The following is a 15982-nucleotide window of genomic DNA, read 5'->3' as shown; positions in this document are numbered from 1 at the left end:
TAACTCTATTATAACAAAACATCCCCGAAATGAATTTATGTACTCTGTTAAACAACAAATAAATTACTGATCGGAACGCCCTGCGACCGCATTGAATACCGCCGTTTGAGGCCCACTCCGTTTGCCTGGCGCAGGAGTTCGTATGTCTCTTCCCCGCCACCCGCCATCACCATGCTTAGCAGGTGGCGACGTGGGATTCCACCGGTTGTCACCTGTGTTTCGTCTAGCTGCGGACGCGCAAGGTATGGCTCTGCAAGCATTGCCGCGAGTCCTGGACCCAGGTGCTGCTGGCTCTGAATGTGCATTTCCTCCTCGTAGGAAACAACAATAACGAGTTTCAGGGCTTTTCGCGACGGTGGATATGCCGGGATATTCCGAAGTTTCTGTGAAAAGGTGCATCCCCCGCGCTTTACCACAAGCACTTGATGAGATTGCGCAACGTCACGGGTAATGCGCTGGCCACAAAGGTCACCAGCCATGTAAATGTCAGACCAGGGGAGCCGGGCTTGAGACGCCCCACCAGTGACCGACACAAGGGGAGTATCCTCCACATCTGGGAGGGGACCCGAACCTAGTCCCGTGGCAACTGCCGCGGGAATGGGAAGGCGGGTAGAAAGAGTCTTTTTTGCAGATGAGGAAGGCGTATAGGGCTGGTCAACCTCATCTCGCCACAATGATGACACAGAGCTTACTAGCGATGATAGGACGTCCTTCATGTTAGACACTGAAGCGTCTATTGGAACCGGGTCTTTGCCTTCGTCTGCGGATGACCTAGTGGTGATGACTCGCTGCTGTCCTCCATTTCCTGTCGTAGGAGATTTTCGACCATCATTAGAATCATTTCGTTGGTTGAAGGTTTCTGGGAGAACGTCAATGACCAGGTCAATCATCGCGGGATCGCGCATCCGAGTGAAATTCGGATCCCCGGGATCTAGGACATCAAATGTGATCTCCCTGAGGAGGTATACCTTCTCGTCCTTTCCTAACGGTACGCCGTTGACTACCTGCACTCTAAATTCGCTCTCTTCCGCACTAGAAGCGGGTGCATCCTTGATCATGCTCATACGTAAGCCACCAATGGTTTTGATAAGAATACCATCCTGGACTCGTTCCAGTGATCCGGGCCCGTAGGCCATTCCAGGTACAGCTGGAAACGATATGTCCAGAGTAGGACGAATGGTCATGGCTGAACTCGTTCCGTTGAACGGCACCAGCTCTGGTGGTAAAGTCCAAGGAAAGAATGTGTAGTTTGTTGGCGAAGTCAAATCAGCGATTGTAACTCCAGGGCGATCCTTTGCTGGTTTCTCCAAGGATCCTTCCGGTGGCCCACGATTCGGCATCAAGTCGAGCCGAGCCAAATTTGCGGCGTGGAAAACGTCCGGGCGAGCTGCAGTTGACGATAGCCCAAACGTTGGCGGCGATGGCGCAATAGGGCAAACTAGCTGACCCGAAAACAACTTTTTAAGGGTCTCTTTAGTTTTGTGCTGGGACTGGGCTGAATATGTGCTCTTTGGAACAACCAAGGGATGACCCTCAGTACTAAAGACGAATGACCGATCTAGGTGGTTTAAGGGATGCTCGGGGTGATACAGCAAAAACATATACTTGGCTGTCTCGCCAAGAAAGAAGCTTTCCATGCGGTCACTCAACTCGCCGTTACGGACGTCCTGGAGTCCAGCCCAGCCGCACTTTGTCCAGCAACGGCGTTTAATGTCCCGCAACACCATTTCACCAACGTGCAAATACCAAGGGTCCTTCGTGGCTTGATAAAGATAGAATGTCGACTCTATGAACTCCGGCCGTCCGCCATACCATCCGAGGTTGCCTTCGACGTTCCCTGTGGCAACATTCCATCTTTCAGGAAGCCCAGAGAAGCGATTCCAGATGGCGGTCGTAAGCAGATGGATCCCTATGGCCTCGTCCAGTTCTCCTGCCAACGAAAGAAGGCCTGGGAAGAAGGCACTCAGGCTGTCGATCCAAAAGGCCCGAGTTGCGCCGGTAAAGATATCTCCCTGGATCAAGTGCGGATGTTGGTAACCTTCGCCACGGTAAAGATGGCGTCTTATTGATGAGTGTGAGTCCTCCCAGACCTGCAAGAATGCCTCGGGCGAATGTTCGTATTCGCTAAGCGGAGTAAAGTAATCATCGAGAATATGCCACGGGCTGCTGTTGTTATAATCCGGCCGCTCTCCGGAAGAAAGTAGGACATATGACTTGAACGCGTATTCAAAAAAGCTGTCAATTCCGGCACCAATCTGTACAATCACAATGTCAGCTTGCTGTCGGAAATTGAGCAGGGAAGAGCGCCTTACACCAGTGAAAGGGGCAACCCATTTTCCGGACTCTGCGTCAATACCCGCGCCAATTAATCCAATATCACTTCTTCGATGCCATACCGCCCAAAAGGCTCTTTTCGCTAGTTCCTCATAGCGGCCGTCTCCAGTGAGTCTGCTCAAAACAGTGAATTCTAAAACGAGACTACCTGCGCCTGCGCTGCAAGTCTCAGTGACCTCTGGTGATGAGGCCGCGCAAACATCATTGTCTCTGCCGCGACAACCATGTGTAGTATCCGTATTCAATGGCGATTTAGCGTAGAATGGCTGTTGATGCACCCCGTGCCGCAGATTTACCCGAGGGTAAGGAAGGCCAGTGTCGGTATAGAAAGCCGGGAGGATACGATTTGCCAAATCAACCGCAAGTCGAAGGAATTGACCGTCGTACACAAATCCATTGTCCCAGCGTATTCCTCCCTTATCACCGGTGAAGGATACCTTGTCCCAGGCTTTTGCATATGCCGCCTCTGCGGGGGGTGGGCTATATCGGGTTATAGGAAGGTCACCGACGGCAAAGAGATGCGAACTCAACAGCCCACCTATGAAGCCAACGTTAGAAGGAGGTATGATTTTAATTGAGTGGGCAGGAAGGCCAGCCGCGTACCCAGTCCGCGAATAACAGTCTCAAAAACCTGGACTTTGCTATCCATGTCAAATCCTCGACTACGTTCGCCCTGTCCCGCAGGGCCATTAGAACCATCTCCATATAGCCTCACAAAGTCCTTTATTCCATCCTGGTAGTATCCCCAGGCCTTTTGTCCATCATCCGGGCTCGAGGACAAAATGGCCAGGGTTGACAGGCTATCAATCAGGGTCAGGGAGTAGTTTCCCAAAACATCATTAAGCTCGGCGTGGCCAGGATTCTTTCTATCGCGGACGAGCGGTCGGCAGGAGAGAGGGCGTAGCTCATCTTCGGGAAACGCATGTTTGAGGTAGTTTTCAAACCCATGGTAGAACATCTGTTGTGTCTCGGTCCTAGCAATCCCCAGACGATTTAATTAGTTTCACGGCACCAAAAGAAAATGAAGCTCAGAATAAAGTAATAATCTGGATATAGACGCACCTCAGGCTTCTAATTTGATCAAATCCCATCCCCTGAGTCACAGAGATCCATAGTGACAGAATAAAGACCCAACCCATCATCCATGCTGAACAGACGGACATTTGTGGTCTCCTGCATCCTGAGCGCATTACCGCAGAAGCGAACCGGCCGCAGACGGCATGGGAGTGTAGCGGCGACGAATTCAAAAATAATATCGCTCGCGTCGGTGGCCCTGGTGTCTAACCCGAAGCTCCCTTGGAATCGCGGCTTGACGCAACAGCGTGAATATGCTTGTTGGGGAGGAACGAGCTTGCACGTGAGCTCGAGCCCGAGGACCAAATAATATCCCACTCCGATCTGCAGAGGCGCATACAATATTCATGACACGATAATTTAAGTTTAATCTCAGACCAACTTAAGCTGATAACAATCTTTATCTATCGCTTGACTAGAGTTTCTAACGGAAGACAAGTCTCATAAAACCCCTTCGCCAACGCACAAAATGCCTTTTAAAACTAAAGATATCGGAGTAGAGAATAGGCGGTGTCCCTCGCGCCTAGAAGAAGATAAAGAGCACATGAATTAACATGACGGCCCGCTCCTTTATCACTGTGAGTATCTCGCTAGTGATCTAGGCTGCGCCTCGATAACATAGTCCACTCCGTCGTCAGATAGATAACTTGGCGGCCGGCGTCCATGAGTCTTGCGGTACAGGCTTTCCTCGGCCCTCTCAGTGTTAGAGATAGGTGGGTGATTGTCGACACGCTGCCAATAGAGCAAGTCAGGGTTTAGCCTCTGTGCGTAGATTAGTGGTGTTCTCTCTGTTATCACTCATGGTATAACCACTTACCACACTACTTCTCCATAGCCCGTACGCTGGCGGTGGAGTAACTACCTTCATGGCGGGAATTGGGCGGCTTTCAGCGAGATGCTCTTCATCCCCTGCCATGGTAACAAGGATAGGCTGTTCTGGCTGGGCATAACCAGTAGCCTCCGCCGTACCAATTTGCAGTATAGGCTCGGTAGCGTGGTTTGGAAACTGATAGACCGCTACAATCAAGCGACATAGAGAATGACACCAAACGACCCCAAGAGTTAAGAGTATGAAGGTCAAAACAATGTAAAGCCAAGGCCCGTGGATGGCGCGGACAACAACAAAAGCAATATCTAAGTATGTCAGTGCGATCAGAACATAAATATTCGGGTGGCACCTTACAGATAGAGAGATTGATCAGAAGAAGGACTGTGGAGAGGGTTAAATTGAATAATTTCCAACGAATGGCCTGGTCTTTGATCATCGAGGTACAAGACCGCGCGCGGAGTGTCCTTTGCGGCTGTACATCCTGTGCATCTTCACTCGGGGAGTCGACCGGCTCATGACCATTGTTTCGGGAGCTGAATGCTGATGTACCAGTTTCAGCTGGAAAAGAAGGTAAATGAATGGAGGAAGCGGTGGTTCCCAGAGCGAAATGCGACGACATCAGTGGGTTTAAAATCGACGAGAGTGACAACATCTGCATTCAGAGGTCGCCTCGCATGTATCTCAGACCAGGTTCGAACTTAGGTTTTAATCTCGATGTTCTGTGGAGCGTCAAATTATCGCGCATGGTCAGAGCTGGTTGCGACGTGTGGAAATCCAATACTCTCCAATGAACCGCCTGGAGAAGGTGCGCCTGGCTAAACTTGTCAGAAGTGTCCATACCATCGATATTTAAAGGATGAGTATATGAAAGAGAATTTTGCTGCACAAGGGCTATTTTCAAGCAGAATCAGTGTTTTTGGCCGTCTCCGGCGTTGAGGAATCGGTATGTAGATCCTGTCCTGTAGGCGGGTTTGTAGACAAATTTCCGCATCCGTCACAAACACGCGACATGGCAGCTTTCATAACCCACAAAACCAGCAAGACAGTTTAAAGGGTGGCGCAGAGTCATGTCAGCTGCGCTTGTTTTCAATTTTGTATGAATCTAAACAAAAGTAGTTTCCCCAGCTCATTCGTGGATAGACCCCACCCAGTTGATGAGTGAGCCGAGCTAGAGAGAATGTCAAAGGTTAGCAGCACACCACCCCTAGGAAACGGCGCGGCCTAGTATTATGTTAATCGAATCCCCGTCGTACGAATTATACCACGAAGGAATGCGTGTTCTAGAATCCAATGTATATTATTATCAGGGTTAAAGATTCGCCGTAGATCGAGTTTACACAAGAACACACGTCATGAGCAGTTCTGGCAACAGTGAATAGAATATCTCGAGAATTGAGCACATGTGAGCCTGTACTCTGTATCAATACATCCTAGACTCAAAGAGCTGGCTTGCTTCTAGTTTCAAGGAGGGCAATCTTTATAAAGTGCCTCGATTTAGATCATTCCCCCTCCGTCTCAGGGTTATTCGACCTGCCACTTTCCCTTTGATACACCCCACGTGTAGAATATCCAGCGAGTTGGGTGGGTGTCATGGCACTCTTATTTGTACCGTGGCGGCCGGTTCGTTCTTCTAATTCTGCTTGGTATCAGAAAGTAAGTCGTCCTTTGAATTATGAGTAATCAGTGGCGACCAAGGATAGGCCTTTCGCACATGTATCATCATTTGCCTAATTCACCCAACATCAATGTTCGGTCAGATGAACCGGAAACAACTGATGGATGGTTAGCACAGTGGCATCGAGGTTTTTCATGGCTCAACTTACCGATCGGCTCGTTATTTGGCGTGAATCGCACATCATTTACAGTACCCTTGTGGCCGGGGAGCTTGTACAAGAGCTTTCCGGTCTTGAAGTCCCATACCACAACACTCCTATCGCCGCTTCCTGCTGCGATCTTATCACCAGCCGGATTCCAGCTAGCCCGGATGAGGTTCCTTTCCAACCCAACGGGCGCACCATCATAGGTCCTAATGTGTCGAGTCGTCGGCGCGAAAGGTCGAATATCCCAAGTTCGTACCGTCGAATCAAAAGAGTTGGACAAAAGAGTCTGTGAATCTGGTGAAATCTCAAGAGAGGTGATAGTATCCGCATGTCCGGCCATAGAGTATACTATAGCTTTCTTTCGAATGTCCCATACGTGGATCGCGTTATCAATACCTCCACTAAATATCTCATTTCCGGCCTCAGACTGCGCAACCGCTGTTATAGGTAGCTCCGTTTCCAAATATTCAATGGCCTCTTTCTGCCGAGGGTCCCAGATTCCTATTGTGCCATCGTCGCTAGCGCTTACCAGCATCTCTTGGCCTCTTTTGCTGATTTCAAGGCAATTTATGACTTCTTCGTGACCCATGTAGCGACGAATTCTCTGACCGGATTCGATATCCCAGCCCGCTAGCGTCATATCGGCTGATGCGGAAAACATCGTTTTGGAGTCTCGAGACCATTGGAGGTCAAGCACTGCGCCTTTGTGACCAGATAGGATGCCGTAGTTCTCGCATTGTCCATAAGTGTTCCAAAGTACTATTGTTCATCGAATCAGCTTTGCCTTGGTGTGGCGCCCTAAGCTCTGTGACATACATATAGACCGATCCATTGATCCTGATGCAATATGCTGCGCTGTTGGGTCAAATCGGACGGTGAAAATTTCGCCAGAATGGCCTATATTATAAGTCAGCATATTTATCTGATATCCAAGAGTTCTATCTCACCTGTAAGCTCCATAATCGGCGCCTCGAGGCCACTTGTGCGGGGAACCTGGGATTGAAGTTAACCACGGTACTATATTCATATTCACTGGACCCTATGAAGTATCCATACGGCTTGTACGATAGTTCCATCCTGCGATGAAGTCTTGACAACAGCTCCGCTATCATTGAGCCCAGCATCGGACTTCTTTCGTTTCACAACCAATTGACTCGAGGAGCCAAATGCCGCTTGGGCCGGTCGTTTTTCTCCGGACATTATTTGAGAGCACGCAACTTTGAATCGAAAGGGCGAATGGTAAATCGTCGCTGTGTAAGATCGGAGGTAGAAGAGCAAAATGATAGTATCGCGATCAAGAAAAACGCGGCTGCGGAAGGAGCCTTAGTTCTCGGGCGGTGTCCTTGAGACGCTAGCCGCCAAACGCTAAGCGCGTACAGCTCCGCCATCACCCCAGCTTAAGCCAGCGGGGGCCTCTTGTATTGGCAACTAACTCCGTCAAGTGTATTTAGAGGACCCTTTAATTTCGGATGTTGTTGAATCTGGTCCTTGCTCATTCCGAGAAAAGCCCAAAGCATGTCGTCCACAACGAAAGTATCCAGAATCGGAGAAGAGTAAGCAGTTTATTCACCCAATCTTCAATAGAGCAGCTTGTTAACACGTCAACCTTCTAGACTCTGGAAGTAAGTAAACTGAAAGCCACCGCCTGTCATCTCACAAATATTGCGGGCTGCGAGCCAATGAGCGCACACTAATCCACGTCGTTATTCGCAGAACGAAGGTTGATAAAGTCAACGCGGAACTAGTGACGTTGACTTACGGCACAATTGTCGCACAATTATGCCAGGACTACGATGGGAACTATCACGAAGTGAACAAGCAGCTGGAGAAAATGGGTTATAACATCGGGATGCGGCTTATCGAGGACTTTTTGGCAAAGTCGAACGTTGGCCGATGTGCCAACTTCCGCGAAACGGCAGACATGATTGCGAAGGTACGGTGTCAGCTAACGTATCCAATATTCTCAACGAAACCTTTGGAATTACTAATTTGGATTAGGTCGGATTCAAAATATTTTTAAACATCACACCGACGGTGACGAATTGGACGAGCGATAACAATCAATTTTCCCTCATCTTCGATGAGAACCCATTGGCGGACTTCGTTGAGTTACCGGATGATGGGCGAGCACAAGATGAGCTTTGGTTTTCAAATATCTTGTGTGGCGTTCTCCGAGGTGCACTGGAAATGGTGAGTACCTAATCTTGCTAACTTGATATATTTATACTCATTTTCTACTCTTTAGGTGCAAATGCAGATTGAAGCACACTTCGTTAGCGATATTTTGCGTGGAGACGACGCAACAGAAATGCGAGTATCACTTGTGAGGTATATCGAGGATGAGATGCCGCCGGAGGAAGATTGATTGCAGGCCCAATTTACCAGCAATTTACGGCGTATGGTGTTCGGTTTTTGCGATATCGTTTTCATTTATGCCGTTAGAGGTGTCTGAACTCACGGGGAACACTTTCGATGATATCAACAAGGAACCCGTTAAATAGACAGGTGTTGCTTACCGTCTTTGCTTGAGCTTATCATATAGGTGGAGCCGGATTTTAGGGGTACTCCAATATGTAGCGATGCTCCAACATACCCCAGTCTCATTATCATCATAATAGGAAATTCAGAACCAATTCATACCCTTCATATATCCTGTAAAGAGCGAGGGCCACGGATTGATACAAATTGTTCAGACAACTTGCAGCCGATTACTTTCGGGCTAGTGTAGCCACATATCTGTTGACATGTGACCTATGATAGTGGACATATATATATATATTAAAGTTCTGATTTAAAGGTCTGACCCGTGCATCGTGCTAGTTTGGATAACTCGCGATTTGCAAATTAATCTAAAAGAGCGGCGGCATCTGAAAACAACGACGTGGTTTCTACTTTTAGACGGCCGAACAGCTGAACAGACATTGATACTGGTGACAAGAGACCGACCTTATATGGACCTATACTTGCTGGACGTCCTCGATGATCGCCCTCCCAAGTTAATAATAACCTAATATTGAAGCGCTTAGTGCTCAATCATCAGCCCCATAGATGCTAACTCCGGGTTATACCGCCGAGGGATACGGAGCCATTAATTTATCGGCATTGACCATCATCGGGTTGACAGCTACTTGGAAAATATATGAGCTTTTAACTACATGACTCTATGGATAATAAATAACCAGAAAAGAGAAGTTTTGGGTTGTGACTAATGTAATATGCTGAAGATGAGTTCATGTGCCAGGAGGTGGGCCACGTGATAAGCCATACCAAAGGTAGACAGGAAATCCAGCCATTGTGCTGGTAATTACGCAGTGTAAGAGACCCTGAGTGTAACAACTGATGCATCGACTCTTGATCAGTCCATCAACTCGCGATCGATTGTTCCATCCTCTTCTTCCATCTTGCTGAAAATTTGCGCACCCCCAGCATATTCGCTATTTCCCTCTCGCGTACTTATTGGATTTGGGTCGTACTTCTGCTTGGTTGAGGGAAATTGGACACTCCGTCGCTGAAACAGTTCTGCGGCGACAGTACGAGTCCGCCTTACCTGATCACTTTTTCTCCCAACCTCCGAGTCCGACATCTACGCTTTACAATTCCACGCCGATACTTGTAATCAACCTGCAAGTTTGGCGCTTACCGTTAGTATGTTAATGTCTTCTTCTTGTCATTGATCTTCACCGTTTTCTTTCCATCCTCTTTGTACTTCTTTTTTTCGAGCTGTGATTGTATCATTTTCGCCGCCTCTGGGCCGCATGCTCAGATCTACGCTTGTCCGCGGCATCTCCCAGCCCTCCCGCCTTGTTCCGAGCAGGTTAATCCGCGCCGAACAAGCGATTTCCGCCCAGCAGAAAGAAAGAGGGAATCCAGCGGCGCCCAAGTCCCCAAGTCCAAGTCGGTCTGAGAACTTGACCACCACTCACTCCTCTCCTCTCCAGGCACCGCGCCTGATATCCACGCCCCATTTTATCCTTCAGATCCTCTTCCTCTTCCTACACCCTTTCCACTCGCGTTTCTCATAGCATATTTTCTTTTCGCTGTCTTTTTGAGATCCACCTCTATACTTGATTTTGACGGTCGCCTTCAACTGTACTTCGCTCCTCCACCCACCGCCCCCTCTTCTCTCTGGCCTGATCTCCGCCAGAGTTCCTCATCACTTGTCCTCCCGTCTTCTATAGGAGCGGTCTGATCATCGTCATTTTTTTTTTATTGAATTACCTACCTTTTCGTATACTGTTGGCTTATTATTCTCGCGCCTTCCCCGATTTCCTTGCACACTAAACGCCGATTTCATTTCATTCGCCTTTTCGTGTCGCTAATCGCTTGCTGCAACCCAGCCGGTTCGCGCCTTTGATTTCTCCGGTCGAGGCCTTTAACAAATGTTATAGCCGCATATTTCTATACCCCCAAAGCCTCTTCTCACGGCTACCGTCAGACTGATTCGCGAACACTCCTTATCGTGCACGAAAAGAAATTGCGAGCCGCAGATACCGTTTTTCGGTTTTATCTGCACTTGCACCTGAGCGTGCAAACGCCTACATTCTCTCCGCTGCACGCTACATATTCTTCACCACTTAATAGACACCTTTCCTCGCGCTCTCATATTCCTATCGCAGCACCCAATTCGTCTTTTCTTAGCTCTCCCCTTCCAAGTCCGTGGATGTGTGTGGAATCCTCTTAGCTCGTCGTTTCCGCCGAGGACAAACCGATTAGGTGAAGGTGATTGTGTCACCGGAGCGCCATAATGAACCAAATGAATGTTGGTGCGATGAACCCCGGCGTCGGCGGTCCGGTTGGCGGTGTCCCAATGATCAACAACGGTTCGATGGCACCCCGTAATGATGGCAATATGAATAATCTCCCCGAGGTGATGGTCAACAACCTTAACACGTATATCTACGACTACTTTTTGAAACGTGGCTACCACGACTGCGCAAGAGCACTTGTGAAAGATGAGTCGATCAAACTCAATACCGAGCCCCCTATTAAGACGAGCCCGGGTCAACGCCGGGAGGGTGAGGTGAATGGCGTTGATGGTGACGCGATGATGACAGACGGTAAAGATGGCGACAAACTGAAGATCCCTGACGACTTGCCTCGCCCCAATCTTTCTAGTGAAGGCCAGCAGTCCTTCCTATTGGACTGGTTCAGCCTGTTCTGGGAGTTCTTCTGGTCTCAAAGAAAGAAGGGAAACAGTGCTGATGTGAGACAGTATCTCCAACATACTCAGGTATGAATGCCATACTTCAACTCCCCTCTACATATGTCTAATCATATCTACGTTGCAGAATTTGATGCGCATTAGAGAACAACAGCAAAATCAAATGTTTCGGAACCAGCAGCAAATGATGCCAGGTCAGATGGGGCGGCTGAACAACATGCGTGGAAACGGGATGATTCCAGCCAACTTACAAAAAACTGCCCTACAGAACAATACCGGTGGCTTGTACGAACTGCCCCCTACCCCCTTCCCTTCTATATTCCGAAACATCTATCATTCCCAGCCCTACCAGCTGGGCAATCGGATGCTGATCCATTCTATAGTTCGCAGCAGCAGTTCGCGCAACTTCAAAAGAACCAGCAGATGCAGATGATGCAGATGCAACGTGAACATTCTGACATTGATATGAACGGCCATAGACCGCAGTCTCCGTCCTCCGCCGAAAACGCACCGTCTCCGTCGAAGCGACCGCGCCTCGAAGGTGGCGCCATGAATGGGCAGCAACTAGCTCCCAATGGAAGAGGACAGGGACAGGCCATGCCAGGCCAACCGAACCCAGCATTGCTGATGCAGAATGGGCTTACGCCACGTCCAATGAACCCGAATCAATTTGGTGCTTTTCAGCAATCGGGACCGGCTGCACAGCCAAAATCAATCCAGGTATATGCTCAAAACTTGGCTCTACATCACTCTCGCTCAGCAATGAATAACCAGGGCATGCCTAATGGTTTGATGAACCCCGGCGTGATGCCGAATCAAGGCGATCTGGTACCTATGCCAGATGGCCAGGGTATGTATCCGATGAATAGCGACTTCTATGGCACGAATGGCCAAATGGCGCAGGTTAGGGCTGGGGTCCAAACTCCTGGTGGTCAGCATGGTAACCATGCACTCCAGGACTATCAAATGCAACTCATGCTCCTCGAGCAGCAGAATAAACGCCGACTCATGATGGCTCGTCAAGAGCAGGACAGCATGACCCGTGGCCCCGATGGCCAGCCACTACCTGGGCAGCAGGGCCAACAACCACCGGGCCAAATGCCACCGGGCACTTCTCCCCAGGGCAGTAGGACAGGGGCGTCGCCAAATCCCAACGATCAAATGAAGCGCAACACACCCAAAATTGCGCAGTCCGGTCTCCCTGGCTCCCCGAACGCTCCCGACGCGATGATGCAGGGCCGTGGATCTCCCGGATCAATGAATTTCACCGGCCAAATGCCTCCGGAAATGGCACCTCAGTTCTTCATGAAGAACATGCAGGACGGTATGCAGGGCCCCAATGGCATGCGGCCACCCAGTTCCAACCCGGCGTTCAGTGGCCCTCAAATGGGCCAAGCGATCCCGGCTGGCGGGCCCAACCGGATGCCAAATGGGGGCTGGCAACCTCAGCAAGGTGGCCAGCCCATGGTGCCGCAGCAGTCTCCTATCATCCAACAACCCCCAACGACTGGAACACCTCAAAGCGTTGGTTCGATGCCGCCGCCTCAGGCGCCTCCGGCTGGCAACACCGGCCGTCAACCTCCTCCATCTCCACAGACTGGAGCTGCTGCACCTCCAACGCCACAACAGGGTACTAAGGCTGCACCGAAGAAAAAGGAACCCAAGGAAGCCAGAAAGGTTTGTTTCAAGTTTTCATCCACTAAACCTTGCCCGCCGTTGCTGACCATTCGTAGCGACCAAACAAGAAGAACGCCAACGCCGCAGCAGCGGCAGCGGCAGCAGCCAACACCGCGGCTACCCCGTCCTCGGAGGCGGAACAACCCGCGACTCCTACACCCGCGACACCGATTACACCCCAACACCATCAGTCATTTAACAAATCAGGTGCAAATGCCACTACGGGCGCTCCACAGCAGCCGACATCCGCTCCCGCCCAACAGACCTTGGTGCAACCTCCGCCGCCTGATCAGACTCAGCAAACATTCGGTGATCTTACCATGCCTGATGTAAGTTTTTTACGTCCGTTCTTTGCAAAAATTTCATGCTAATCTTGAACCCAGCCCTCTACTTTCAGCCTTGACTTCAGTGCCCTGGAGAACCCAGACATTCTCGAGAATTTCGACTTCGATACATTCCTCAACACCGATACCGATACAGCAGGGTTTGGGTTTGACCCAAGTATAACATACCCCGACGGTGTAGAGACTGGCGCCGAGAATGGTCTCTGAATGAACTCAGTGGTTTTTAACCCCATCTCCCATATACCCATGTTTTGTAAATTTTCACTCAACCTTGTGTCTGGTTGGTTATTAACCCCCCATTGCTTTCTTTCTATTTTCCCACTTTTTTCGCCTTTATTTTCTGTACCGACATGATCTTGGATATGGATATGTGCCCGTGAGACTGGCGTTGGTGAAATATTGTTCTTGCATATCCTTCCTTGCTTGCTTTCTGAGGAGTCACGTTGCGTCTGGTTTGAAATGGTTTGCGCTCGCGCCATTAGTCTGGCCAAACTGTTCCTGTTTGAGCCTTTTCCAGCTCTCTACCTTTTTCATTTCTTCTTTCTTTACTATATTACTACTATCGACTTTACCCTTGCTCGGTTAATATTGAAACTCCTAAGGACCGTCGACGCTTGTTATTTCCATAGCGTCAGTTCTGCTCTTTCAGAATACCTATCTGAGATTACCTGGTTAGAATCCTTCTTATTCTTTTTTCTATTTACTTCTGTGCTACATTTTTTTTTGGTTTTCGTGGCGTTACCTTGAACTTGGGCTTGCGTCAATACCTTAGCTACGGGTTCTCACTGGTTTTGGGCTCGTTAGGAATGGTTCAATGAATCAGGCAAAAATCAAATTTCTTGTTTTGCTCCCTTACCTTCTCGCGTTCTGCGCAAACTCTTCCAATCTTCTTTGTCCATCTTCTAGGGACAAACTATGAAGGCTTGCCAGCTTTTCTGGGCCGTCAACAAGTTTGGAATAATAAAATTCCTTCCAAAACTGGCCTGTCAGTGCGAAGAGAGACAGCTCAGGATTGAACTTAGTTATATTTAGCTAAATTTAGGGCGTGGCGTAGCCCTGATCCATCCCTTGAGAAGTTGAGAAAGACATCTGACATCACAATTTATTGTCGGGGGCACTGGCTGGCCCCTCCAGCCCTTGATTACCTCGCAGCCGTTTCACCCCACATGGTGATTGCCTCTCGCTCTTTGGCCGCCTTCTGCTCCAGCATCATGTCTTCCTTGACCATGTCAATCAAATAATCACAGACCTTCCAAGCACATGCTTCATGCACTGCGTTCCGAGTGGTGCTAAAGCTTTGGGTCTGGCCAATTGCTCCTGCTCTTGCTAGGAATGGATCAGCTTTGAAGTATGCTGCGGCGGTATATTCCCCGTCAGCTTCGATAAGCCGTCCATCGGTTCTTTTGATACGAATTTCAGGACGCTCCAGCGCGAGCAGATCACAAATTCCTTGATACATTCAACCACAAGGCCCCTTCCGTAGAGGAAGGAGACATGTAATAGGTACGTTAGCCCGGGTTTCAAGATCTGGTGAAGATGGAAGGAAGAAAGAGGTTAACTTTTACTTTCTAGTTTTGCGACCCAGTTTCCAACTTCTCGAAGTTTACGTGATATCTCTGAAGGTGTAACCTTCCAGCGCCTTTGTTCTTCGACCACAGGAGCCTCAACCGCCGCCAATCGGCAGTTTTCAAGTGGCTGTAAGTTGGCGTTTCCTGGAGTTGGTTTGCACGCCCGGGAAGAATTAATTGGCGGTTTGCTTCTACCGCCATGTCTTTTTACTCTTCTCGACTCTTCGTGCTCATCAAAAAGAAATTTTGATGACACACGTGGTTCAGTCGGCGGACTATAGGGATTTTGAGGAGCCACGGCCAACGGAGTCTCATTGAACTGTTCCGGGCTCAGATCCCCCCTAGACCCAACCCATCCCGTGGATATATGGCGCGGGTCTCGGGGAATAACGGCCAGTAAAGCTTCGTTGGAGTTCCTCAAGTTTGGAAGGCCCCCTGTTTCGACTCCATCCCTGTCATCTCTCACAAGCACATCATAGAGGGCTACATGTGCTGCGCCCTGTTTTGACTGCAGCTCCTGCGAGTAGTACTTGAGCGAACCAAAGTATGTACCGCCGTCCACTTCTACCTCGTGGCGGTATCCTTTGTGATGAACATACTTCGTGTATTTCGGCTCGGGAAGACCTTGATGCACGCAGTATTCTGGCATTCCTTGTTAGAAGAGTGCTATATAGGTGTTTTTAAAAAGGCCGTTTTCTTACCATGTAGCGTTTCTACCCAGTCCCAGCCAGGTGGTGAAATTGAATCTTTGGGTCGTTCGGGCACGATCCAGTTTGGGAATTCATTCTTTAGCTTCTTCAAAGCTTCCCTACAGATGGAAACTTTTGCAACTCTTCGAGACGTATAGACATGTGAGCGAACGAATGTCATGCCATAAATTGTCATCTTTACATCCCAGTATTTGGACTTCCGGCTGCTTGTAAAGTGGAACCTAGGTATTAGAAGTGCCTTTGTCGCTAACATCCCAAAATAGTATAGTATTTTAGAGTCGCTGATCGAATCAATATTTATTGAATCAAGTGTTACTAATTCCGCTCGAGGCGTGGATGCTGTCCGAAACTACCAGAAGTCAGCCACATGAGTTTGAAAATGACCAAGCCTCGCCATACCTGATCTTTAAGCTTGCCTACTTCCGTGGAAGCAGCACATAGCTGGGTGTTTTGAGGATTGTCGAT

The 15982-nt window shown here is 49.1% G+C and overlaps 5 protein-coding genes across 5 annotated transcripts; 2 read left to right on the top strand and 3 right to left on the bottom strand.

Moving 5' to 3' along the window:
• Nucleotides 1–47: 47 nt before the first annotated feature.
• On the bottom strand, nt 48–4856 carry ASPVEDRAFT_89912 (glycoside hydrolase family 47 protein; the record flags this gene model as incomplete). The annotated part of the gene is made up of 6 exons (XM_040818698.1): nt 48–2255; nt 2313–2872; nt 2938–3308; nt 3986–4170; nt 4226–4542; nt 4592–4856. The coding sequence occupies 6 exons, from the start codon at nt 4854–4856 to the stop codon at nt 48–50; spliced, it is 3906 nt and encodes a 1301-aa protein (XP_040674463.1).
• A 1100-nt stretch (nt 4857–5956) lies between these two features.
• On the bottom strand, nt 5957–7257 carry ASPVEDRAFT_34832 (WD40 repeat domain-containing protein; the record flags this gene model as incomplete). The annotated part of the gene is made up of 5 exons (XM_040810894.1): nt 5957–6009; nt 6061–6816; nt 6874–6954; nt 7005–7050; nt 7114–7257. 5 exons carry the CDS (start codon nt 7255–7257, stop codon nt 5957–5959), a joined length of 1080 nt encoding a protein of 359 aa, XP_040674462.1.
• A 196-nt stretch (nt 7258–7453) lies between these two features.
• ASPVEDRAFT_47865 (TRAPP complex core subunit BET3) lies at nt 7454–8709 on the top strand. Its single transcript, XM_040813880.1, has 5 exons — nt 7454–7610; nt 7671–7679; nt 7771–7990; nt 8056–8247; nt 8303–8709. The coding sequence occupies exons 1-5, from the start codon at nt 7573–7575 to the stop codon at nt 8420–8422; spliced, it is 579 nt and encodes a 192-aa protein (XP_040674461.1). The 5' UTR covers nt 7454–7572; the 3' UTR covers nt 8423–8709.
• Nucleotides 8710–10825: 2116 nt separating this feature from the next.
• On the top strand, nt 10826–13446 carry somA (putative cAMP-dependent protein kinase pathway protein (Som1); the record flags this gene model as incomplete). Its single annotated transcript, XM_040815373.1, has 5 exons — nt 10826–11287; nt 11346–11496; nt 11562–12895; nt 12952–13224; nt 13279–13446. 5 exons carry the CDS (start codon nt 10826–10828, stop codon nt 13444–13446), a joined length of 2388 nt encoding a protein of 795 aa, XP_040674460.1.
• A 934-nt stretch (nt 13447–14380) lies between these two features.
• ASPVEDRAFT_144715 (double-stranded RNA binding motif domain-containing protein) lies at nt 14381–15677 on the bottom strand (the record flags this gene model as incomplete). Its single annotated transcript, XM_040808011.1, has 3 exons — nt 14381–14542; nt 14908–15449; nt 15509–15677. 3 exons carry the CDS (start codon nt 15675–15677, stop codon nt 14381–14383), a joined length of 873 nt encoding a protein of 290 aa, XP_040674459.1.
• Between the last annotated feature and the right edge of the window lie 305 nt (nt 15678–15982).

Source organism: Aspergillus versicolor (genome assembly GCF_001890125.1).
Source record: "Aspergillus versicolor CBS 583.65 unplaced genomic scaffold ASPVEscaffold_16, whole genome shotgun sequence".
Lineage (NCBI taxonomy): Eukaryota > Fungi > Ascomycota > Eurotiomycetes > Eurotiales > Aspergillaceae > Aspergillus > Aspergillus versicolor.
The sequence above is the reverse complement of the archived record's forward strand: the minus strand, read 5'-3'. Positions and strand labels throughout refer to the sequence as shown.